Raw genomic sequence first — 24488 nt, forward strand, 5'->3', positions numbered from 1 at the left:
AAGAAAAATTGGTACTCTATATTATTCCAGATTCTAGCAGCGTAGCCAAGAGAGGGTTTTGCTTTTAAAACTCCCCTCCTGCGAGGTTTGCAGCTAAAAAACATCTCTTCAATATTTGAAAAAATCAAATTAAACACTCAAAATTCTATAAGCGTAGCCAACGGGGTTCTGAGTTTAAACCCCCTTTCAGCGGAGTTTGAAGCTAGAAAAAAATACCTCTTCAATATAAAAAAAGCAAATTACGCACTCAAAATGCTATGAGCGTAGTCAATGGGGTTTTTAGTTTAAACACTCCTTCATCGGGGTTTGAAGCTAAAAACACCTCTTCAATATAAAAAAAAAAGCAAATTACACACTCAAAATTCTATGAGCGTAGCCAAAAGACTTTTTTTTATGGAACATCACGTCTAGTCAAGTTTTAGAACAGACATTTTCGCTTACTTTCTCTCTCTCTCTCTCGCTAAATTGTATTGACTACAAGAACGCTATTTGACATAGTTCTACTTATCTACTACCTAGGTGGACGCCGTAATCTAGTTCATGTAGATAATACTCAGTCCTAACAATCGAGTTGATTGTGTCAGTCGGGTACAATGGTCAAGTCAATAAACTTGTTAAGCTGCCTTCAGGATAGGATTTCGAACAAAGTGATCAGCTACGGGCGCCTTCTCAGCTTCTTACAGTCGCTAAACGCGTCAGGCATTGTATACTCTATATTACGTCTGGTGAAAACACACAACAATGAGGTTCGTCAACACAGACGCCATTTTGGTCCACGTTTCTGACCTACGAATAGTTCAGACTATTTAAAACTTTATGTTCTTTTTGATTGATTCGTTTTTGGAGGGAAAAGCCAAACTAGTTCCTATTTTTAGTTCTTTGTAGCTGTTAAAATAAATACGCTAAAAGGTTACCCTTTGATCTATTGTAGTGTTTCGTTGGTACTACGCAACAATAACAAATGAGAACACACCTCTTCAATATAAAAAAAGCAAATTACACACTCAAAATTCTATGAGCGTAGCCAAAAGGCGTTTTGAGTTTAAACCTTCCTTCAGACCTTGAGGTCTATAGGGCAGATGATGTAAAGGTCATCTGTGTCTGTGGCCTACGGTTAACGGGGGTGTCATGTAGCCAGCACAACGACCAACCGCCTTTACTTTTCCACAACTAATGTCAGGTACCCATTAGAGCTGGATGAAATTGAAAATCCCAGTCTTCACCAGGAATCGAACCCGGGACCCCCGGTTCGGAATCCAAGCGCTTTACTGCTCAGATACCGCGCCTCCGATATACTGTGCGCAAAATTTTCATCAGAACTTTCAATATTATAAGCCGTCGAAATTCTAGATTAAAAAAATAACTTTTCGTGGTGAGACATTTCTTGGCATCATTGAAGGAAGGATATCGCGTTCAATAAGTGACTCAGGATGTAAGGAATCTTTTGAACAGCACCATTCAATGTTTCGTGCAAAATTTCACTTCACACATTTTCCTCGATGCAATTACAAACACGAGTGTAATAATTCTTCCTATTTGGGATTGTTCTAGAAATAAACTTAATTGTATGGAAAAGTATAAAAAGAGAAAAAAAAGATAAAGACATCTTTTATGAAAAAAAAAAGGATCATATGAGTAGAACTTGCAAAAAATGAAGTACCATCAGTAACAATGTGTGACATTTTCTACGAAAAGCCTTATATTAACGTACCATCTGTACTATTGTCAGTGCTGTTCCAGTCTGTGAGAATGAGCGTTTATAAGTTGTGTATTTGTGTTAATTATTTGGTAGATGTCGATTTCTATTGAATAAATCACGACGATTAATAGAGTGTCATTGTTTTTTCATGACAATTTAATCTCATTTGTAGAAATTCATTTTAGTTAAAGTTTAAGTGTCTTACTATGGCCAAAAAAAAGTTTAAAAATTTAAAACCTCTTTTTTTTTTATAATGTTTTTGCTTTTTGTTCAGAGTTGAATTTTCTTTTCTTGCTTGTACCACGTATATCTTTTGAGTTGAACTTTATTATTGAGTACATATTTTATATGAGTGGAACTTATTATTGCTTGTTGGAAGTATAAGTATAGTTGTCGTTCTTTTTGCATTGAGACTTGTTTCGTGTCAGCCTTTCAGCTCTTCACTCTGAATATTCTTTGCTCTACATGTTTTGGATACGCCTTTATAAATGAAGATTATTACATCGTAGACCAAACCTTCTGCAAAAAGGAGGGGGGGGTTGTCCACGGACAGGGTTCAATTAAGTGTGTGTGTGAAGATGGACAGGGTTCAAACCCGGAATTATCGTGACGACAATCCACAGCATAAACTACATTGTATGTATGTACACGAGGTAATGAACTTGGTGAGATCACTTAGCCTGATCAACCCTTATCCATTGCGATGAGTAATGTATATACTTGTGAGTCTTGGACGCTGACTGCAGATCTAGGAGAATCCTAGCAAAGGAATTGAGATGCTACATAAGGATCCTATGTATCATATTCAAATACCGCATCACAAACGAAGAGATTAGAGACAGGGTTACTGCAGCGATTGGACCCCATGATGACCTGCTAACTATCGTAAAAAAACGCAAGCTAAAAATCTATGGTCATATCACAGGAATTTTGGCTCTCGCTAAAACCTCCCTTCAGGGAAGAGTACCAGGAAAAAGAAGAAGAGGCAGACAGAGAAAGCGATGGGAGGACAACATAAAAGAATGGACGGGCCTGCCATTGAAAGAGGTTCTAACTAAGGCTAAGAACAGAGAGGAATGGAGAAGGATGGTCGACGAATCTTGCGTGGTACCCCAACGGTCCAACAGAGTAAGGGATAGGTAAAGGTAAAAGGTAATTCCAACTTTGGTCTTCAGTCATTTGTAGAGTTAATATATGTAAAAAGTGGCAATGTTATGTAACATTGATCATTGTAAACATATAACTCAAAAACGTCTACAAAACTGACTTTACAATCACATGCAGGAAGTGATCGATGTCCATGTAAATGAAAAAACAACATCAGATTGAATATATATTAAGATTTACTGATGCAGAAAATAACACATAATGAACATAGGAAAAACCCTGATTGACCATAATTAATACAATGTTTGGACCATGACGCCATCGTCTAAATTTTTTTTTACTCTAATTAAAGTTTCAACATGTTTCCTGCTTATTAAAACATTAAATTATACAGAAAGAAAGACCTAAAATTGTTCTTAACGGATTATCACGTTGTTGTGGCTTCAAAAGCGTTTCTAAAACCTGTGGAATGCAAAAACAAAGTGTCATATTTGGCCTAGGCCTATCTGTTGGGATACTCGATAAACACTGCTTGAGAAGGTTAGGCCTATCTGTTGGGGATAATCGATAAACACTGCTTGAGAAGGTTAGGCCTATCTGTTGGGGATACTCGATATCCACTGCTTGAGAAGGTTAGGCCTATCTGTTGGGGATACTGGATAAACACTGCTTGAGAAGGTTAGGCCTATCTGTTGGGGATACTGGATAAACACTGCTTGAGAAGTTTAGGCCTATCTGTTGGGGATACTCGATAAACACTGCTTGAGAAGGTTAAGCCTATCTGTTGGGGATACTGGATAAACACTGCTTGAGAAGGTTAAAATTAGGCCTATCTGTTGGGGATACTGGATAAACACTGCTTGAGAAGGTTAGGCCTATCTGTTGGGGATACTGGATAAACACTGCTTGAGAAGGTTAGGCCTATCTGTTGGGGATACTGGATAAACACTGCTTGAGAAGGTTAGGCCTATCTGTTGGGGGTACTGGATAAACACTGCTTGAGAAGATAGGCCTATCTGTTGGGGATACTGGATAAACACTGCTTGAGAAGGTTAGGCCTATCTGTTGGGGATACTGGATAAACACTGCTTGAGAAGGTTAGGCCTATCTGTTGGGGATACTGGATAAACACCGCTTGAGAAGGTTAGGCCTATCTGTTGGGGATACTGGATAAACACTGCTTGAGAAGGTTAGGCCTATCTGTTGGGGATACTGGATAAACACTGCTTGAGAAGGTTAGGCCTATCTGTTGGGGGTACTGGATAAACACTGCTTGAGAAGATAGGCCTATCTGTTGGGGATACTGGATAAACACTGCTTGAGAAGGTTAGGCCTATCTGTTGGGGATACTGGATAAACACTGCTTGAGAAGGTTAGGCCTATCTGTTGGGGATACTGGATAAACACCGCTTGAGAAGGTTAGGCCTATCTGTTGGGGATACTGAATAAACACTGCTTGAGAAGGTTAGGCCTATCTGTTGGGGATACTGAATAAACACTGCTTGAGAAGGTTAGGCCTATCTGTTGGGGATACTGAATAAACACTGCTTGAGAAGGTTAGGCCTATCTGTTGGGGATACTGAATAAACACTGCTTGAGAAGGTTAGGCCTATCTGTTGGGGATACTGGATGCTTGAGAAGGTTAGGCCTATCTGTTGGGGATACTGGATGCTTGAGAAGGTTAGGCCTATCTGTTGGGGATACTGGATGCTTGAGAAGGTTAGGCCTATCTGTTGGGGATACTGAATAAACACTGCTTGAGAAGGTTAGGCCTATCTGTTGGGGATACTGGATGCTTGAGAAGGTTAGGCCTATCTGTTGGGGATACTGGATGCTTGAGAAGGTTAGGCCTATCTGTTGGGGATACTGGATGCTTGAGAAGGTTAGGCCTATCTGTTGGGGATACTGGATGCTTGAGAAGGTTATCCAACGTTACAAAATCTGATTGCGAGAAATAAAGTGCTGAAAACCCTTGACAAACAAAACAATTATCAAACAATTCCACCTTGTAAGGAAATGCGCGCGCAATTCTTTTCAGTGTCAAGGTGGCGAGGTTTTGCCATAGGTGTGTGTTATCGCAGCGTCTGCAAAGGTAAACAAAAGCCTTGGCCGGACACCTATTGGATTACAGATGGTCTACCCCGATGACCAGTGTTCAAACTCAAGGTTGGACAGCCTCGCTTTCGTTTGTTTATTACTAGAGCTCTCCACGGCGTGGTTACCAGACAGAGCTAGGTCCTGTCAATGAAAATTGTATAGTTTCAGTTTTAGGTGGGTTTCTCCTTGTAGGGACTTGTGTATTTTTTGTTTACATTTAGTGTTCGCTAGAAGGATTATACAAGTCGAAGACACTACTGACATGAAAAAAAGCAGGTAAGGCATTTATTTCATTTGTAAACACTTTAAACAAATATTTATTACATTATTTTATTAAAATACATAAACTAAATAATCTAAAATTACTAATACTTAGCACTAGGTATGATCTTTTCATTAATAATAGTAATACAAATAATTAAATTTCATTGGGCAGTGTTGAAAGTTAGGGAAACGAGTGTTTTTGTTGTTGTTTTTTAATTATATAAATGTGTGTTTAATAATGCGTGTATGAAACTTTTTTATTCTGAAGGGCAAATTTTTTTTATGTGGTACCTACTGAACACAAAAGGAATGGGGGAATCATAACCTTTTCGAAAATTGTAGTAAATATATTTGGTTTAGGATAAAGAAAGCGGGGTTAAATTGGAACATCAACAATCTGCTATAAGCAGAATAAGTATCTATAATTTAAAAAAAAAATGAAATAGAAATTTTAACTCATCTGTCTTTTATATAAACTTTTTAAAAATTTTCAAACATGATATTTTATCGTGATTTCTATCCGTTTTGCAATGTCCAACCATATATATTTTATATAAATATTATATTTCATAAATTTCAAAAATTAATTCACACTAAAAAATTTTTGAAGGAGGTAACGCACCTGTTCACTCACACAATATATCTTCCTAAAGGGGTTACCCATTAATGATATAAAGGAGGCGTGTTGATAATACTAGTGATTAATACTGTTATAAAATATGAATACTACGTTAGTTTATCAAAATATGTAATTCCTATAATTAACGCGCACAAAGCCCTCCTGCTCATTCCCATTCCTACTATAAGAAGGCAGGTTTCTCCAGACTTTCATTTTAATACCTTATGTACAATGCTGATCTATTTCCGTACCCTTGACCCCATTGTGTAGCCTTGAAATTCACTATGTAACTTTTACGACCAAGTTTATATCTACCTGCGAGAAATCCTCTCCTTCAAGTGGGAGTGTGTGCCCCCCCCCCCACCCATCCCATTTTAAAAGTTCGACCCCTCCCTTTCCCACAAGCAGAGGGCGATTGCGATTATATTTATCGCCAACACTCCCCGACATAATAAAAATATTTTATAATACTTTTTAATCTAAAGTATTTACATTATAACTAAATATTTACACAAATTGCATAATCATCAATTTAAAAAGCTCTCCAATCAAACTTAGGGAAGCAATGAGTGGAGAATCATCTCTACCTCCCCTCCCTGTATCCTGTAATGTCTATATTATATAATGACTTAGGAGTCATTTGTTTCCACACATTCTCATGATTGTCATTTTTTCCCCATTTTGTTTCAACTTTTCTTTAGTTCGTTATAGTTGCTTTTTTTTTTAACGTCATCACCGATAGCCCATAGTCTAAGGATAAAATATGCGTTAATATTTTTTTATTATTTTCAAAATTATGGTCATTTATTAAAGAGTGCATAATTTTCCGCCATGTCAAAAAGTGCCTAATTATCCGGTTCCTAATTATTCGGGTGCCTAAATTCCTAGTAAACATTTAAATCTAGATATATTAAAAGTTGTATGTCCATCAAGTAGGTTTATTTGTTGATTTCTTCACGTTTACACCAAGAAGGCAAAGATGCTGAGCAGACAAATTTTATGTTTACATGACAGCGGGTAATTTCCGAGAAAGCACATATTTTTAGATTTGTCGAGTGGAAAAATCCGATGAACTAGTTTATAGACACCGGGTTTTCCCAAAACGTTCTCAACTCTACAATGGAACAATACTAATCATCTAATCATTCTAATGGAACGCCAGCTTCGAGTTTTTTTTATAAAGCCAAATAGAGTCGAAGTGTCATCGCGCATCTTTTTACGCGCATAGTACCTTTTTGACAAATCGATGATGATGCCAAAGAAGAAATTTACTCGGCTAGCCACTTGGATCGACCTGCATTAAGTGTAAAACTTCCTTACACTATATTTTAATTAGATCTGTTAAAACTTTATCCATTTTCGACTATCCGATAAGATAGTTAAAATTTTCCTGAATAAGAGATCTCCACAAAAGTTTTTTTTTTTTCGATCACCCTATAAAATGCCATTATCTTTCCAAAAATAGATTTTTCAGTGCTTCTGCATTTGGGTTATTTACACTAAATCTGGATGCAGACATGTCTAACGTTCGCTAAATGCGTATTTGTTACGATATGCTAAATCGCAAGGAATAAAAAAAAGTAGGAGGCCTACATGCGGTTTTGACACTCCAAGCTACACATTTCTACTCTTTTATTATTACTATTGACACGACTATAGATGCAACAAGGAAACAAAACGAAACTGACTTCAGTGGCACGTTGATACCATACAGTCAACAACTACGAATCAGCTAGTACATGCCTACTCGGCAGAGTTAGATTCTGTTAGATCTAGACTCTAGTCTAGTCACAATCCTTTATATTAGGCCTAGTCGCTTTACTACAAGAATAGATCTAGGCTCTATCTACATCTTATCAATCTATAGGCCTAAAAACTAAACTGTCACAAGATCTATCCAGTTTATCTTATATTATATATTACAGACTTAACTTCAAACAAGAAGATATCTATGTTTAACGCATTTTATGTTTCAATCTAGTCATGCATGTTAATCAATAAATACTACTACTAAGAGTCATTCTTTAATAGATAAGTTCAACAAGTCTACTCTAAAGTATCATTATCCATTCACATATAAAAATAGATCGACTAAACAGTAACTAATCTGAAATCATTTTTTAAATTACATGTTTTATTGATGACCTCTGACTTGTACACAAGTTGCAACGATCCTCGCTTTGATTTTCTACGCAATGACATGTTACAATATGATATTTGACTGAATGTAAGCACTCAGTAGAACAGAGAGAATGACCATTTAAAATAAGGCTAAGCAATAAGATGCTTATAAGCCATCAAACTCACAAGGAACTTGTGTTATTTGTGACAAGTATAAAAAAGTGGTGTTAGGTACATATGACATGCTAAGCAAAAAGATTTTGCCTACAGGACAGCCATTTCGGAAAGTATAGGTGTTTAAAGGAAAATCCAAATTTCAGTTACCAAGAAAATAAGCTTTGGTTTCAAAGAGACAACACTGGCTTTTCAGCTAAGAGGAAATGGTCAATAAAATTAATAGCCACTTAAATTGTACTCCACTTAACAAGATAAAAAGAAACAACTGTGGCTTAAATAGCTTTGATGATATATAACTTACTTTTATCTCATTCACTATTGTATTGTGTTGTCAACATTAGTATAAAATACAAGATCTTAAATTAAAGAACATAAAGGTGGATTTCTAATATGAGGGAAAGAAATTTTCATGTTTGTTTGAAATGTACTTTCCTTTCCTTTTATTTCATTAATTATGTTTTTATGTTGTCACATTTACTTAAGTACATGTCATATTTCTTGAAACTCCAATTTGATAAAATATTATTACATTTTGTATAGTCAATAGGAGTATTCAAATGTTTATAGAGATCACAGCTTTGCTTAGATTTACTTTAACTTAGTTTATAACTATGGTTTAGTGTTCTGACATTACTATAAATAAATTATAGTTTAAGCAAAGTTGGAAATTCTGATCTGATGAAAAATAACAAAAACAAAATTATTAAACAAAGGTAGATGTTATTTCCTTATTAAAATTTATTTTAAATTTTGTGTTGTTTTTTAAATGATTAATTCATTAAATATTCATTGTTCATTAACATTTAGTTGAAGTAAAAAGTACACTAAGGATTAAACAGAAAAATTCAATACATGATCAGCTTTCAATTCACACTAATCAGAGCCCATCCCTTAATGTCTATGGCAGATGATGTAAATGTCATTTGTTTCTGTGGCTCATGATTAATCAGGGTGTCATGTGGCCAGCAAAATGACCAACCACCATTCATTTTCCTACATCCTATTTGGACTTTTAAAAATGATTAAAATATTAAATGGAACTTGCACAATAATTAAAATTGGATCCAATGTACAAAAAGTGTTTAAAAACTCGACATTATAGATCAGTGTATTTACAAGTAGCACCATTAGGCTATATGATTTGGGTTTGTAACATTGTAGATCTGTGTATTTACAAGTAGCACCATTAGGCTATATGATTTGGGTTTGTAGCATTGTAGATCAGTGTATTTACAAGTAGCACCATTAGGCTATATGATTTGGGTTTGTAACATTGTAGATCAGTGTATTTACAAGTAGCACCATTAGGCTATATGATTTGGGTTTGTAACATTGTAGATCAGTGTATTTACAAGTAGCACCATTGGGCTATATGATTTGGGTTTGTAACATTGTAGATCAGTGTATTTACAAGTAGCACCATTGGGCTATATGATTTGGGTTTGTAACATTGTAGATCAGTGTATTTACAAGTAGCACCATTAGGCTATATGATTTGGTATGTTTGTAACATTGTAGATCAGTGTATTTACAAGTAGCACCATTAGGCTATATGATTTGGGTTTGTAAAATTGTTCATGAAAATGAAAATTCATTTTTGTTTTATTAGAACCATATCAGTGAGGTTTGTTTTTGTGCATTTGTACATAGCAGATGTATGTACAAAGAAGTGATAATCTTAAAATTATATAGGACAAAACTATACCCTACTTTGAAAGAACCAACATGTAGTTAGTTAATAAGTTATGTTATGCAGTTTAAAGTTGCTAGTCAATGTTGTCTCCTTAAGAAAACAAGAGTTACTATTTGTTTTAATAATTTGATTTTGTTTTAGAGAGACAGTATTTTTGAGCCCAAATGGCATAAAACTGGTATAAGAAAAATAACTTTAACTTTGTTATTCTGACTCAGGTTATTCTGACTTGATATATCTTCATATTTGCTTTTCTGCCCTTGTTGATTTACTTCCTAGATGTGCAAAGCAGCCGGATAAAGAAGTTTCCCACTTTAATTGGGATCTGCTAATAATTGTTTATTCTTATAATTGCGTATTACAAAAATTTCACAAACATCTTAACATGTCTGTATTTTTCTCCCCAAGAATGCCAAGGACTGAGGTAATTATGTATAAAGATAAAATGGATACCCTATCCTCTTTGCTGGAGGACGTAGTCAACCCAAATGAATTCTTGGCTCAGTCTCTACGTCTGAATGAGACATCATTAGAGGCTGTTGTCAAGTTCTTATCAGAAATGCTCAGCAATGCAGATCTTTCAATATGGCCTAACAAAATAGATATAGATGCTACTATCACAGACAACTGTTTAGACAGGCATTCTTGTGGTGAGTATATTATTGGTACAACTATTTGTTTACATTAAAGAATAATTAGCTAAGCACTTATTTTTCAATTTAATTGTATTCTTAAATTCAATTAGCTCATTTAATCAAAAAATAGATAATGTGCACAATTTTCTACAGAGTCAGACTACATGACAATGACAGCTCTTCAACTATCATCAGTACCTAAACATCCTTATGATAATTTTTTACCAAAGCCAGCTACATCCCCCACCATTGTCGGGTCAGTTAAACATGGCAGATATCACAATTTAGACTGTGATAAGCAGAGTGAAGAAGTAGATCAACAAATACAACCTGGCACATATAAGAATGGGAAATCAGTTCAGAAAGGAAACAAACCGATGCCCAGCAGATGTCGCAGGTCAAGTGAATCCACGGCTCAGTTTTACTCCCCAAGATCCATCCCTCTCAAAGCAAGCCAGTCTTTGCAAGCTCTAAATGAAATATCATTGACAGAAGAAGTTGTTCCTCCTCTACCAAGAAGATCTAAAAATGTTTCATTGTCTAGCAAAAGTCCTAGTCATGTAGCTCCTCCAAAACCTGTGTCTCCTGTTCAACCACCACCACTACCCCTCACATTACCCCCACCTTTGCCCTCCACACTGCCCCCACCTTGCCCATCTATAACTCCACCACAAGCCAGATTCCCCATAACTTGTCATTCCCCACCACCACCCTTGCCAGCTAAATTTCTACTTCCACCAACACAGTCTCAGCCAATGAATTTGTTCTTTGATGCAAATAAAGACAGTAAGTGTGTTTTAATGTTCTCATCAGGGTAAATAAAATTAAAAAATCTTTTCTTATTATATTTCACATTTTAATCACACATCGTGACATGAAGTAATTTTTTATTTTGTTTAATCATTTATGTCATCTTTAGATGGAGACAATATTTATGAAAGTGTTGAATTAGAGCCTGTAAAGGTAAGTTCCTCTTAATATATCATAAACCATTTCCGGTAATATAACGTGGTTTGGAGGAGGAAGTTGTTATAGCTAGAGTCAAGAATCTTGTCGACTTGACACAGGAAATGCTGAGATTATATATAGTTCAGGTTTGGAAAGTAACATTCAGCTCCCATATTTTCTAACACTTGGCCACATAAAACCTTAGTACACTGTCTATAGAAGGGTAAACCATCCATATTAGATCTGAATCTAGGCATAGACCTATATGCTTGACTTAAATTACATATATATATATATATAATGGTATATTGTTTGAGTAAGCTAAAGAAACACACCTGTTCTGTGTAGATTAGTCAAGAAATTAAATTAAAAATTAATATTAGTTTTGCATATAGTGCGCATCCAAACAGATTTTTAATGTGTAGAGGCTTATTTGACATAATTCTTCCCTTTTTGTGATTTCAGTTATTGCATGATTTTTTTTCTTTTATTTAGAAAGGAACCGAGGAAGATCAAGGATGTGCACAAGGTTCTACAGAGTCAGACTATACGACAATGACAGCTCTTCAACTATCATCAGTACCTAAACATCCTTATGATAATTTTTTACCAAAGCCAGCTACATCCCCCACCATTGTCGGGTCCGTTAAACATGGCAGATATCACAGTTTAGACTGTGATCAGCAGAGTGAAGATGTAGATCAACAAATACAACCTGGCACACATATGAATGGGAAATCAGTTCAGAAAGGAAACAAACCGATACCCAGCAGATGTCGCAGGTCAAGTGAATCCACGGCTCAGTTTTACTCCCCAAGATCCATCCCTCTCAAAGCAAGCCAGTCTTTGCAAGCTCTAAATGAAATATCATTGACAGAAGAAGTTGTTCCTCCTCTACCAAGAAGATCTAAAAATGTTTCATTGTCTAGCAAAAGTCCTGTAGCTCCTCCAAAACCTGAGTCTCCTGTTCAACCACCACCACTACCCCTCACATTACCTCCACCTTTGCCCTCCACACTGCCCCCACCTTTGCCATCTATAACTCCACCACAAGCCAGATTCCCCATAACTTGTCATTCCCCAGCACCACCCTTGCCAGCTAAATTTCTACTTCCACCAACACAGTCTCAGCCAATTAATTTGTTCTTTGATGCAAATAAAGACAGTAAGTGTGTTTTAATGTTCTCATCAGGGTAAAAAAAATATAAAAAAAACTCTTCTTATTATATGTCACATTTTAGTCACACATCATGACATGAAGTAATTTATTATTTTGTTTAATCATTTATGTCATCTTTAGATGGAGACCATATTTATGAAAGTGTTGAATTGGAGCCTGTAAAGGTAAGCTCCTCTTAATATATCATAAAACATTTCCGGTAATATTGGTTTGGAGGAGGAAGTTGTTATAGCTAGAGTCAAGAATCTTGTCGACTTGACACAGGAAATGCTGAGATTATATGTAGTTCAGGGTTGGAAAGTAACATTCAGCTCCCATATTTTCTAACACTTGGCCACATTGAACCTTAGTACACTGGCTTTAGAAGGGTAAACCATCCATATTAGATCTGAATATAGGCATAGACCTATGTGCTTGGCTTAAATTATATATATATATAATGGTATATTGTTTGAGTAAGCTAAAGAAACACACCTGTTCTGTGTAGATTAGTCAAGAAATTAAATTAAAAATTAATATTAGTTTTGCATATAGTGCGCATCCAAACAGATTTTTAATGTGTAGAGGCTTATTTGACATAATTCTTCCCTTTTTGTGATTTCAGTTATTGCATGATTTTTTTTTCTTTTATTTAGAAAGGAACCGAGGAAGATCAAGGATGTGCACAAGGTTCTACAGAGTCAGACTACATGACAATGACAGCTCTTCAACTATCATCAGTACCTAAACATTCTTATGATAAATTTTTGTCAAAGCCATCTAAATCCCTCAACATTGTCGGGTCCGTTAAACATGGCAGATATCACAGTTTAGACTGTGATCAGCAGAGGGAAGAAGTAGATCAACACATACAACCTGGCACACATATGAATGGGAAATCAGTTCAGAAAGGAAACAAACCGATGCCCAGCAGATGTCGCAGGTCAAGTGAATCCACGGCTCAGTTTTACTCCCCAAGATCCATCCCTCTCAAAGCAAGCCAGTCTTTGCAAGCTCTAAATGAAATATCATTGACAGAAGTTGTTCCTCCTCTACCAAGAAGATCTAAAAATGTTTCATTGTCTAGCAAAAGTCCTGTAGCTCCTCCAAAACCCGTGTCTCCTGTTCAACCACCACCACTACCCCTCACATTACCCCCACCTTTGCCCTCCACACTGCCCCCACCTTTCCCATCTATAACTCCACCACAAGCCAGATTCCCCATAACTTGTCATTCCCCAGCACCACCCTTGCCAGCTAAATTTTTGCCACCAACACAGTCTCAGCCAATTAATTTGTTCTTTGATGCAAATAAAGACAGTAAGTGTGTTTTAATGTTCTCATCAGGGTAAAAAAAAAAAAAAAAAAACTCTTCTTATTAAATGTCACATTTTAGTCACACATCATGACATGAAGTAAATTATTATTTTGTTTAATCATTTATGTCATCTTTAGATGGAGACCATATTTATGAAAGTGTTGAATTGGAGCCTGTAAAGGTAAGCTCCTCTTAATATATCATAAACCATTTCCGGTAATATAACGTGGTTTGGAGGAGGAATTTTTTTAAAGCTAGAGTCAAGAATCTTGTCGACTTGACACAGGAAATGCTGAGATTATATAAAGTTCAGGGTTGGAAAGTAACATTCAGCTCCCATATTTTCTAACACTTGGCCACATAAAACCTTAGTACACTGTCTTTAGAAGGGTAAACCATCCATATTAAATCAAATTGGAGCATGTCTCTCCACCCAGAAAAATGTCAGTTGTTAAGAGTAACAAAAAAAACTAAAACAAATTAATTCCACTTATCTTATTCATGGCAAACCAGTAACACAGACTAAAAACGCAAAATACCTAGGTGTTATAATAAATGAAAAACTGTCATGGAATCCACATATTGATGAAACTACAAAAAAATCAAACAAATCATTAGGATTTATTAAAAGAAATTTCTATAAATCAAATAAGAACATAAAACTAAAATGTTATTTAACCTTGGTTAGGCCAATAATAGAATATGCATCCTCTGTTTGGGACCCCTCAACTCAAGAAAACATTAAGAAACTAGAACAGACACAAAATAGAGCAGTGCGATTCATAACAAATGAATATTCACATTTGACTAGAGTAACACCTTTAGTAAAATCACTAAATTTAGAAAGCCTTCAGGACAGAAGGCTCAAAAGTAAAGTAGCAATCATACATAAAATACTGAACCATAATCTTCAAATACAAAAACAAAATTTAATAAAATACTCTGAAAGACACAAAGATAAAGGCACATTCCTCGTCCCATATGCTAGGACAAATTTGTACAAATACTCCTTCTTCCCTAGTGCTATTAGAGCATGGAATGGGTTGCCTGAGCTAGCCAGGAAAACCAGTGAGTTGGCAGAATTTAAGTCATTGGTTAATATGCATGACTAAATGCATGACGCGTAGGATGTAATCATCTTCTTTTTTGAAGTAACATCTGTATTATATAAGATAAGAAGATATTAGATCTGAATATAGGCATAGACCTATGTGCTTGGCTTAAATTATATATATATATATAATGGTATATTGTTTGAGTAAGCTAAAGAAACACACCTGTTCTGTGTAGATTAGTCAAGAAATTAAATTAAAAATTAATATTAGTTTTGCATATAGTGCGCATCCAAATAGATTTTTAATGTGTAGAGGCTTATTTGACATAATTCTTCCCTTTTTGTGATTTCAGTTATTGCATGATTTTTTTTCTTTTATTTAGAAAGGAACTGAGGAAGATCAAGGATGTGCACAAGGTTCTACAGAGTCAGACTACATGACAATGACAGCTCTTCAACTATCATCAGTACCTAAACATTCTTATGATAAATTTTTGTCAAAGCCAGCCAAATCCCTCACCATTGTCGGGTCCATTAGACATGGCAGATATCACAGTTTAGACTGTGATCAGCATAGGGAAGAAGTAGATCAACAAATACAACCTGGCACACATATGAATGGGAAATCAGTTCAGAAAGGAAACAAGCCGATGCCCAGCAGATGTCGCAGGTCAAGTGAATCCACGGCTCAGTTTTACTCCCCAAGATCCATCCCTCTCAAAGCAAGCCAGTCTTTGCAAGCTCTAAATGAAATATCATTGACAGAAGTTGTTCCTCCTCTACCAAGAAGATCTAAAAATGTTTCATTGTCTAGCAAAAGTCCTGGTCCTGTAGCTCCTCCAAAACCTGTGTCTCCTGTTCAACCACCACCACTTCCCCTTACATTACCTCCACCTTTGCCCTCCACACTGCCCCCACCTTGCCCATCTATAACTCCACCACAAGCCAGATTCCCCATAACTTGTTGTTCCCAATCACCACCCTTGCCACCAACACAGTCTCAGCCATACTTTGATGCAAATAAAGTAAATTTTCACAGAACATTTTCAAAAATTGTTAACTTAGTTTCTAGCTTGCTAAAGAAACATGATTGATCAGAAAACACCATACAACACAGCCATATTGATAAGAAAATCTTTGTGAAGAATTTTTATCTATTTTTTGTTCAAAAATACTTGACTGCTATGAACAAATGTAATTTAAAATTTATTTCTTCCATTCTTTGTTTATGTGAACCTATTTATACATTTTCTAAATTAGTTGTGGGAACCATCAAATATAAAGATATTTATAAAGATAACTTAATGACAGTGATATGACAATACAGTCATTGTAATCTTTAATAAAGAATAGTTTATTAACTTACCTATATATAAATAAAAGTTTGAAAAAAACATAAACAGTTATTGATAAATGCTAATAAGGAATGTACACCGTCTATTACATAAATACAAAAACAACATCTGAAGGAAAACTTTTGGCAATGCTTATGTAAAGTGTAAAAACCAACATTTAATGCTACATTCTATTTTTATCTTGGCAACTTATTTTATAATTTTTAGTACGCTGTAAATGTACAATTATATATTTTGTTTTGACAATGTGAAACTGTCATTAATATTTTTGGTTTTGGGTTCTGTAAATATGTATGTATGTAAATTTAATGCATTTTTTTAATGGACCATTTTGATAATGTATTTTAACCATTACTTTTTTTTAAGTGTGCAAAATAAAAAAGATTGCAGATATGAAAATGCCTGCCTTGTGTGAGAACCTCAAGAGGATTTCCCTAATCCTACTTTTATTCATATTTTGTATGTAACAAATGGAGTGAGTAACTATGAGCAACTTATCCAGTATTATTTCATTTGACATGTACAGTCAAAAACATTGATGATGAGATTGTTCATTCTGTAATTTATTATTTATTACTCAGTTCAACCACCAGATACTTTCATGTGGCAATTCGCAGTCGAAATACAATTTAAGCATAAAATCATGGAAGTATTTAATTATTGCCAACGTGCCAACAAAAAAATGTTACATTGTCTTTCACTTTCCTGCTCAATGTACTTATGGTAACTATACCTCAGACAAGTCATGCAATTTACTATCTACTTTAAAAAAAAATGTTTTTATATGTACAGTCTTTTTTTTTTTTTTTTAAAGAATGCTTCATCAAGATTTTGTATTTAACCCCACAAATTTTGTATCTGTGTATATATTGATGTTTCTTTAAAATGTCAGAAAATGAAAACATTTTTTTAAAATTGAGGTCATCTGATTTCCATTTCCAGCATAACTTCTAGCTATAAATTCATTTATTGTCATATTTACAGTCACAATTTTAATAAAAATTTTTACAAAAAAGAATTGTTTTGTTCATTCATATGGAGTTTTTGTTTTTACTTTTTTTTAGAACCCTTGCTGCTTGCTTTACCAGATTTCTTAGCTTTCTCTTCTTTTCCTGTATGAGATGTAGGAGTTGTAGCTGAAGTTTTCACTTCTGCTGAACTAGGTAGCTGTGAAGTATCTGATGCTTTTGAAGATTCAATTTGTAACTAGCAAAAAAACAACAACATTAAAGAATGGAACTTAATCATGTGTATAACAAAAAAAAATGTTTTAAAATCATGTAATTAATGTAGAATGATCTTAATTAAGACAAAGTAGTTGACAAATGTAATATCTGAAATGAAAGAAAAGTTCTTGTGGCAGTGTAAGTGACGCACATGTAGTAATCTGATCTATACTGTCTCCAATCACCTTTCTTTTACAACATCACACAATCAAAGGAAATCCCAAATAAAAATTCACTGCACATTAATTAAGCCTTTTTTTGCATCAGAAACTTCATCTCATCCTGTGGACCTGTCTGAAGCATAGGCTACCAACCAGCTTTCTCCAGGCATCTTAGTTCTGGGCGAGTCTCTCCAACTGTCCCCACGTCTTGCCCATCTGCTTCCAAATAGCATCTCCACGTCTTGCCCATCTGCTTCCAAATAGCATCTCCACGTATTCCTGGTCCATTCCCTCGTCCTCTTTTCTTGGGGGATCCAGGTGAGGAATTACCTTGTAATGTTAGATGCAGGTTTGTGAAGGGTTTGACCTACCCATCTCCAGCGTTTCTGAATCTACTTCAATGGAGGCTGTTTTCCTGATTTGAGATCTTAGAATCTTACTGAGGCGGGTATTGATGAATACCTGTATTTTTTTTGTGGTGGTGACGGTTCTTCAGGTCTCTGTTCCGTAAAGTAGTATTAGCTTGACAATTGTGTTAAAGAGCCTGATCCTGATGATGGTGATTCATTCTTTCATGGCTACCCACATAGAAGAAGAAAAACTCTGAATTAAAACCTCTGCTGCCTGCAGCTATTTCCTAACATGAGAAAAGCTTCGGGGGTCAACCCTGTGTAAAAAAAAAATCAGGAGCCGGAAATCCGTATGCTGATTTGTAGCTCATTGTTACACCCTTGCAGAGCCTGCGATGCTGCTGTATCAGTGTTACACCCTTACAGAGCCTGCGACGCTGCTGTGTCAGTGTTACACCCTTGCCGAGCCTGCGACGCTGCTGTATCAGTGTTACACCCTTGCCGAGCCTGCCATGCTGCTGTATCAGCTGTGTTGAGAGAAGGAATAGCTGTGGGGGCGACATCATTCCGACCATAGTTAAAAACCAGGCATTCCTCTCATTTCCATGAGATGATCCATAGTTGTTTCGAGTCGTATGCGCACTGGACTGTTGTTCGGTCGTCTCAAAGGTCCCGGTTCATACCCTGCCCGCTGCCATCCTCCGTCGTTCTGCAGGAGGTTTGGAAGAGGAAGTAGATTATCCGAAAGATGAAAAACAAACAAACATACAAAAGTTCGAGACTAGAGAACTATGCACCAATTCTCATTCTTCTACACATTCGACAAAACAGTGTTGGCATGATGACAATGGAACTCTTACTGGATAAAATCTTAGCCTTTAATTATCTCTAAATATATTTAATTTCTTAATAACAAACTGCACTGCATGCAAAAGAAACAAAAAAAAAGGATTGCTTAAAAAAAAAAAAAAAAAACTTATCTAAGTGAAAGAATGCTATTTACTGTCATTTATCTGAAAGGGGCAGGGTTTAGCCCCCTTTCTGTTATATAATTAATATTAATAATTAGTACTAATTGGTTAATTTTTGGATTGATTCATGTATTGTCATCAACTGTGAATAATTATTCAAAAAATTCAATCAGAGAATGGGAAGTGGGGAAAACGTAATAAGGGGATTAAATCCATATATACTTCCACAGTTCTCATTAAGTAGCATTTATTCCACTTATTTCGATATCAAACAAAATAATTAATTCCTAATAATTAATTTACTAATTGGTTAATACTTTTTTTTTATTGATTCATGTCTTGTCAGGTACAACGAATAATTGTGCACAGTTTCAGCTTGATCCGAGAACGGGAATATGGAGAAAGAAACATGTTTAAACATCGTACCAGACAGACATACAGACAGACAGAGTAAGCTAATATAAGCTTTGTAAAAAGACTTGACTATTCCCTGTTAGATTTGGCACCTTAGCTATAATTGCTGCAAGTTTTATCGTTTTACCAAATATAAGTATCATAGATGTCACTGTGGAGTTATTTTAAAATAACATCTTATAAAAATAACTGTCCAGACCAAATACATAGCCTACTTTATGCAACATTGGTGCTCACTGTAATCGACATGTGTGAGTTATTTTCAATATGTGCTAGGTGCAAGATAAATGGTGTCAATGTGAACTTCGAAGACATCCCCGGCAAACCGAGGGTAACCTGGAATATGATTCTTATATTCAAAGGATAACATACAGGCACAGAGAATATTCTGTCGCGCGCGCACACACACTCACTCTTATCACACATGTAGATTTACTTGCTGAAGAATGCTGAATTTAGACTAAAGCGACATCTCGATATAAAATAACAAAAGAATATACCTTTCAATGGGACATAATTTACAATTTATGCGACGTTATAGAGGCCTACACATTTCACAGTTTATTCCCCTTGTGCATACATTGTTAAATAATAAAATGGCTTGAAGTTTTTGTGTGTCTGTAACCACTGTTATCGCGGGGCCCCTAGAAGCGGGGCCTGGGGCTGTTGCCCCACTCGCCACCCCATTAGGTCGCCTCTGCTTGGATTAAAGTATTCAAGTAAGTACTCCTCTTTCCCTAGTCTCAATCACGCAGTATGACCAAAAACTTAGTGGAGTCAATGTCCTTAAATATGAACAAGTCAATGTCCTTAAATATGAACAAGTCAATGTCCTTAAATATGAACGAGTCAATGTCCTTAAATATGAAAAAGTCAATGTCCTTAAATAAGAACGAATCAATGTCCTTTAATATGAACGAGTAGTTTCCATAGGAATACTCGTTGGACATGATAATTTAATTTGTTAAAAGAACGTCTTTAATTTAGGATGTAGGAATGACATGTTTGTTAAATAAAATGTACATGATTCCACCCAGACAAACAGATAGACAGAGTGAGTGGAAAAAAGTTTAGTAAAAAATATATTTAAACACGAATAAGACAAAATGTGACTATAAAATTTATTTAGTTTTTATAACAAGTTACAGATTATAAAAAAAAAGAACACCTTTATTTTATTAGATGCTACTAAAGAAACAGCACAAATGCATAGTTTTTATTTTTTCAAACACTATCTAGTGAACACGTGGTATAAACACTGAGATAATTGTTTCATGACATCTTCCTGTCATAGTCTTTCACTTGTCATTTGAACAATGTCATAGCTAGAGACATATTTAAATCTTTGGGGTGAAACAGTTCACATTGTTGTCATTGCGAGAGAATAAAAAGTTGACCAGATGGCGTGGTAATGATTCTTGGGTATAGAGTTGGGACTTAAGAATTCAAGAATTTGGAACTCTGCCGTCTCGCAGAAAGTGTCTTGTATAGGACCCCAGACGTCATGTATGCCTAGTCTAATATCCTCTGGTTAGAAAGAACGCCTCATACAATAGTCAGGATATGAGTTGGGGAAACAAGTCTACTTATTACTGTAGATAACCCAAAAGTTATAGGCCTACAATATAATACAATAGTACAATTCGACAGGACACACAATTGGTAAATATGACACGAAGTCTAAGCAAAAGACACTTCTGTCGACACGATGAGTAATTTAAAAAAATAGGAAAGTGGGGGGGGGGGCATCTTTTTCCACCCAGACCCCCTAACTGCCATGGACAGTTTGTAAGAGTATTTTATTCATGGTTAGAGTCAGTGGCCTATATGCAGTGTGAAAAATTACAATATTTTTAATAACTAATAGCAAACTAAACTGCAGTTAACATACACATCAAATACAAGTTTTTCCACTTCATCATTTTCTCTTTTAGCCTCAATCACTCTCTCTCTCTCCTTTTCACTCTCAATCACTCTCTCTCTTTCACTCTATCTCAATCACTCTCTCTCTCTCTTCCTTCTAGCCCAGTCACACTTGTCCCCCTTTTCTCTACGAGTTGACGTCTCGGATCTAGTCTCAATATTTCACGAGTCTGTCCTGTGTTTTGTATAAAGACCAGCTAACATTACTTTTTTTTTCAGTATGTCTAGGGCCCAGTTAAAGTGGTTGGTTTCTTAGGGCCTTTGCAAGACTAATGGTCCTGGCACCCAGCTAATTATCACTTGGCCAGCTTATCCCGCTGTTGAGTCAACTCTAACATTAATATTATATTTTGATAGAGTTTGGGCGTTCTCACTATACACGTAGTCACGTAATTAACGCTTCTTTGGAATAGTTATAATGTTAATATCTCTGCTGTCGGTGTCACTTTGTCTATTACAAGGCTTGCACCAGCTCGGCAGTTGACACACTTCCAGAAAATGGAGCCGGAAGTCGGCGCTCCAAATGATGAGAATGAAAAACTGGCTGAAACTAGTTGAAATTCCCAGCCAGCAGGCGAAGAACTGAAGGAAGTCATTCACTTGTGTTTGGAAAGCTTGCTTCACGACCAAACTAAAAGAATACAAACACAGAGTTAGTTAGTTTCGAAAATAAATTCTACATACATGATTGTAACATAATGGAAATCGATACTTGCTATAAATCCCACTTATACGCTTGCGAGTCTTGGACGCTGACTGCAGAGCTAGAGAGGAGGATCCTAGCCGTTGAGATGCTACATAAGTATCCTGGGTATCACATTTAAAGACCGCATCACAAACGAAGAGATTAGAGACAGGGTTACTGCATCCATTGGACCCCACGATGACCCGATAACTAGTGTAAAAAAAAACGGAAACTCAAACTCCATGGCCATATTACAAGGTCTTAGGGGGTTGCAAAGACCTTCCTACACGGAACAGTACCAGGCAAAATAAAAGACAGAGAAAGCGATGGGAAGACAACATAAAAAATGGATGGACCTGCAATTGAAAGAGGTTATATCCAAGTCAAAAGACAGAGAGGAATGGAGAAAGATGGTTAACACATCTTGTGTGGTGTCCCGACGGTCCAACAGACTAAGGAAAAGGTGAAGGTGAATACAAGAACTAATTAATTAATCGAAATAAAACTTATCTTATCTGATACGTTTCAATAAAATAAATAGCCCCCCCCCCTCCCACACGAATGGTGAAAACCTGGTGGGAAAACGCGCCAGTTGACCAGTAAGAGCATTAGGACGATTGGATCAGTTTTTCAGTCAATAATAAAAGGAGCCACACACCTGGTTCAGGCGTTGACCTGGCTCACAATAACGAAAAGACCAGGAACAAAATCTTGGCTCATACACAGGGCCGGTCTTAGGGTCCCGCAATCTGTAGGACCGGCCCTGCTCATGCAGCATGATTAGCATTAAATCAAGAACTCTATGATAACAACTAACCTTACTAAATGACGCACTATATGATATATATATATATTATATATATATATACACAGTGCTTTTTTGTAAAACAAAAATAGGTGCCGGTACTCAGTGATTAGGTGCTGGTACTCAGTAGTTGATTGCCTAACTTTTAACTACTAAAAATTAATAAAAATACGTGAAAATACAAGAAAAGTAATTTTTTTTTCAAAAAGGTGCCGGTACGGCGTACCGGTGCGTACCGTCATAAAAAAGCCCTGTACATATATACTTATACATATAAAGAATAGGTCACTGTCCCTAAATAACTTACTTTATGATAACAAAAGGGAACCAGGCGATAGTAAACGCTAAACACATGATGCAAGTGATGTGATAGTTCCTGGGCCTGGAGCACAACTCCACGTAGACTTTCTCATAGAACTGAAGTCTCTTCTTGAAAGAACTGAGAATAAAACATTGTTAGAACATACACCTACAGCTTTGTTCTCGAAACTATTGAAAGGGCGTATAATTAAATATAAACCATGAGGTACTAATCGAGTTAAAATTTTCAATACTAACAATCACACTTTTTACACATTCCTGAAAAAATAAATATTAAAATACTCTGAAAGACACAAAGAAAAGGCACATTCCTTGTTCCATATGCTAGGACAAATTTGCTCCTTCTTTCCTAGTGCTATTAGAGCATGGAATGGGTTGTCTGAGTCAGCCGGGAAAACCAGTGAGTTGGCAGAATTTAAGTCATTAATTAACACGCAGGGCTAGATTGACCTAGGGACACGCCTAAGACGTAATTATCTACTTTTTTGAAGTAACGTCTGTACTTTATAAGATAAGATAAGACAGTCTTTATTTTTTAAATATAATTTGAAGAAGCATACATTAATGCAGGACAGATACTATTTGCTTAAGAGACATATCTCGTTTATTAAAGAAGCTTACAGACTAAAAATTTTGAAATAAATGTAAAAACTTGGAAGATGTATTTAAACGATCATTTTCGCAGTAAAAACAACAAAACTCATTTAAGACACTACAATGACCATAGTACACATAATGTAAAGTTTATCTGTTTCTATGGCCGACTGCTAATGAGGAGGTCATGTAGTCAGCACAACGACTAACGTTTCCGTCCTAAAAATCTCGAAATAAAAAATCTCAGCCTTTACCTAGATTCGAACCCAAGACAATCGGAAGCTAAGTACTTTACCACTAAGCCACCACAATAACCTCATAGCCACAGAAGACCAGGATTTTTATTTAAAAAAAATATTTGTCTTGATATTAATTAACAGTAGTAGAGTATTTGTTTAGTTCTGACCCATGATTTAAAGTACCTTGTGAATAAGTAAGCGCTGGTGACTCCCATGGCAAACAGACTAGGGATAGATACAAGTACTCCAGCAGTCAACATGTAAGCCACTTGCTGCTTAGTGTCAATCATACAGATGGATGTCGCCTTGTTGAACACTGCTGACTGAAATATACATTCAAACATTTCAACTGTATACTTAAACTTTTTCAAAGAAGAGTTTATTCAATTCAAGTCATTGGGCAGATAAAGACACAAGAAAATAACTGTACAGTCAGTCGGTCCGTCCGTCCGTCAGTCATGTACACTATGAACATAGACAAATGAAAAAATACACCTATTTACTTCATCTACGCAGATTAAAGCCCCCTCCCCAAACCCCCCGAAAAAAAATT

At 35.9% G+C, this 24488-nt stretch overlaps 2 protein-coding genes across 6 annotated transcripts in view; one reads left to right on the forward strand and one right to left on the reverse strand.

Annotated features, from left to right (window-relative positions):
* The first annotated feature begins 4973 nt into the window (after positions 1-4973).
* On the forward strand, positions 4974-16871 carry LOC106070887 (YLP motif-containing protein 1-like). 2 transcript variants are annotated; one of them, XM_056039995.1, is made up of 9 exons: positions 4974-5179; positions 10186-10427; positions 10566-10814; positions 11332-11375; positions 11856-12525; positions 12661-12704; positions 13176-13839; positions 13975-14018; positions 15275-16871. In XM_056039995.1, the coding sequence occupies exons 1-9, from the start codon at positions 5166-5168 to the stop codon at positions 15983-15985; spliced, it is 2682 nt and encodes an 893-aa protein (XP_055895970.1). In that variant the 5' UTR covers positions 4974-5165; the 3' UTR covers positions 15986-16871. The 2 variants fall into 2 exon arrangements, with proteins under 2 accessions (XP_055895970.1, XP_055895969.1); XM_056039994.1 differs by having other exon boundaries at positions 4975-5179; positions 10566-11198; positions 15275-16869.
* A 3608-nt stretch (positions 16872-20479) lies between these two features.
* Positions 20480-24488, reverse strand: part of LOC106071004 (G-protein coupled receptor 161-like) — a 45436-nt gene continuing 41427 nt past the window's right edge. For all 4 annotated transcript variants that reach the window (XM_056041883.1, XM_056041881.1, XM_056041884.1 and 1 more), the window contains exons 4-6: positions 24119-24258; positions 23089-23220; positions 20480-21922 (exon numbers count right to left, since the gene is read on the reverse strand). In XM_056041883.1, coding sequence (XP_055897858.1) covers positions 21685-21922; positions 23089-23220; positions 24119-24258 — 510 coding nt within the window. In that variant the 3' untranslated portion in view covers positions 20480-21684. The remainder of the gene's footprint in view (positions 21923-23088; positions 23221-24118; positions 24259-24488) is intronic.

Source organism: Biomphalaria glabrata, chromosome 9 (assembly GCF_947242115.1).
Source record: "Biomphalaria glabrata chromosome 9, xgBioGlab47.1, whole genome shotgun sequence".
In the NCBI taxonomy this organism is placed as follows: domain Eukaryota; kingdom Metazoa; phylum Mollusca; class Gastropoda; family Planorbidae; genus Biomphalaria; species Biomphalaria glabrata.

Bases quoted from the DNA above. Each gene is read 5' to 3' on its own strand.
- LOC106070887 (XM_056039994.1), top strand. The intron at 12,705-13,175 runs GTAAGCTCCTCT...TCTTTTATTTAG, and splicing joins TTGAATTGGAGCCTGTAAAG to AAAGGAACCGAGGAAGATCA. The intron at 13,840-13,974 runs GTAAGTGTGTTT...TGTCATCTTTAG, and splicing joins CTTTGATGCAAATAAAGACA to ATGGAGACCATATTTATGAA.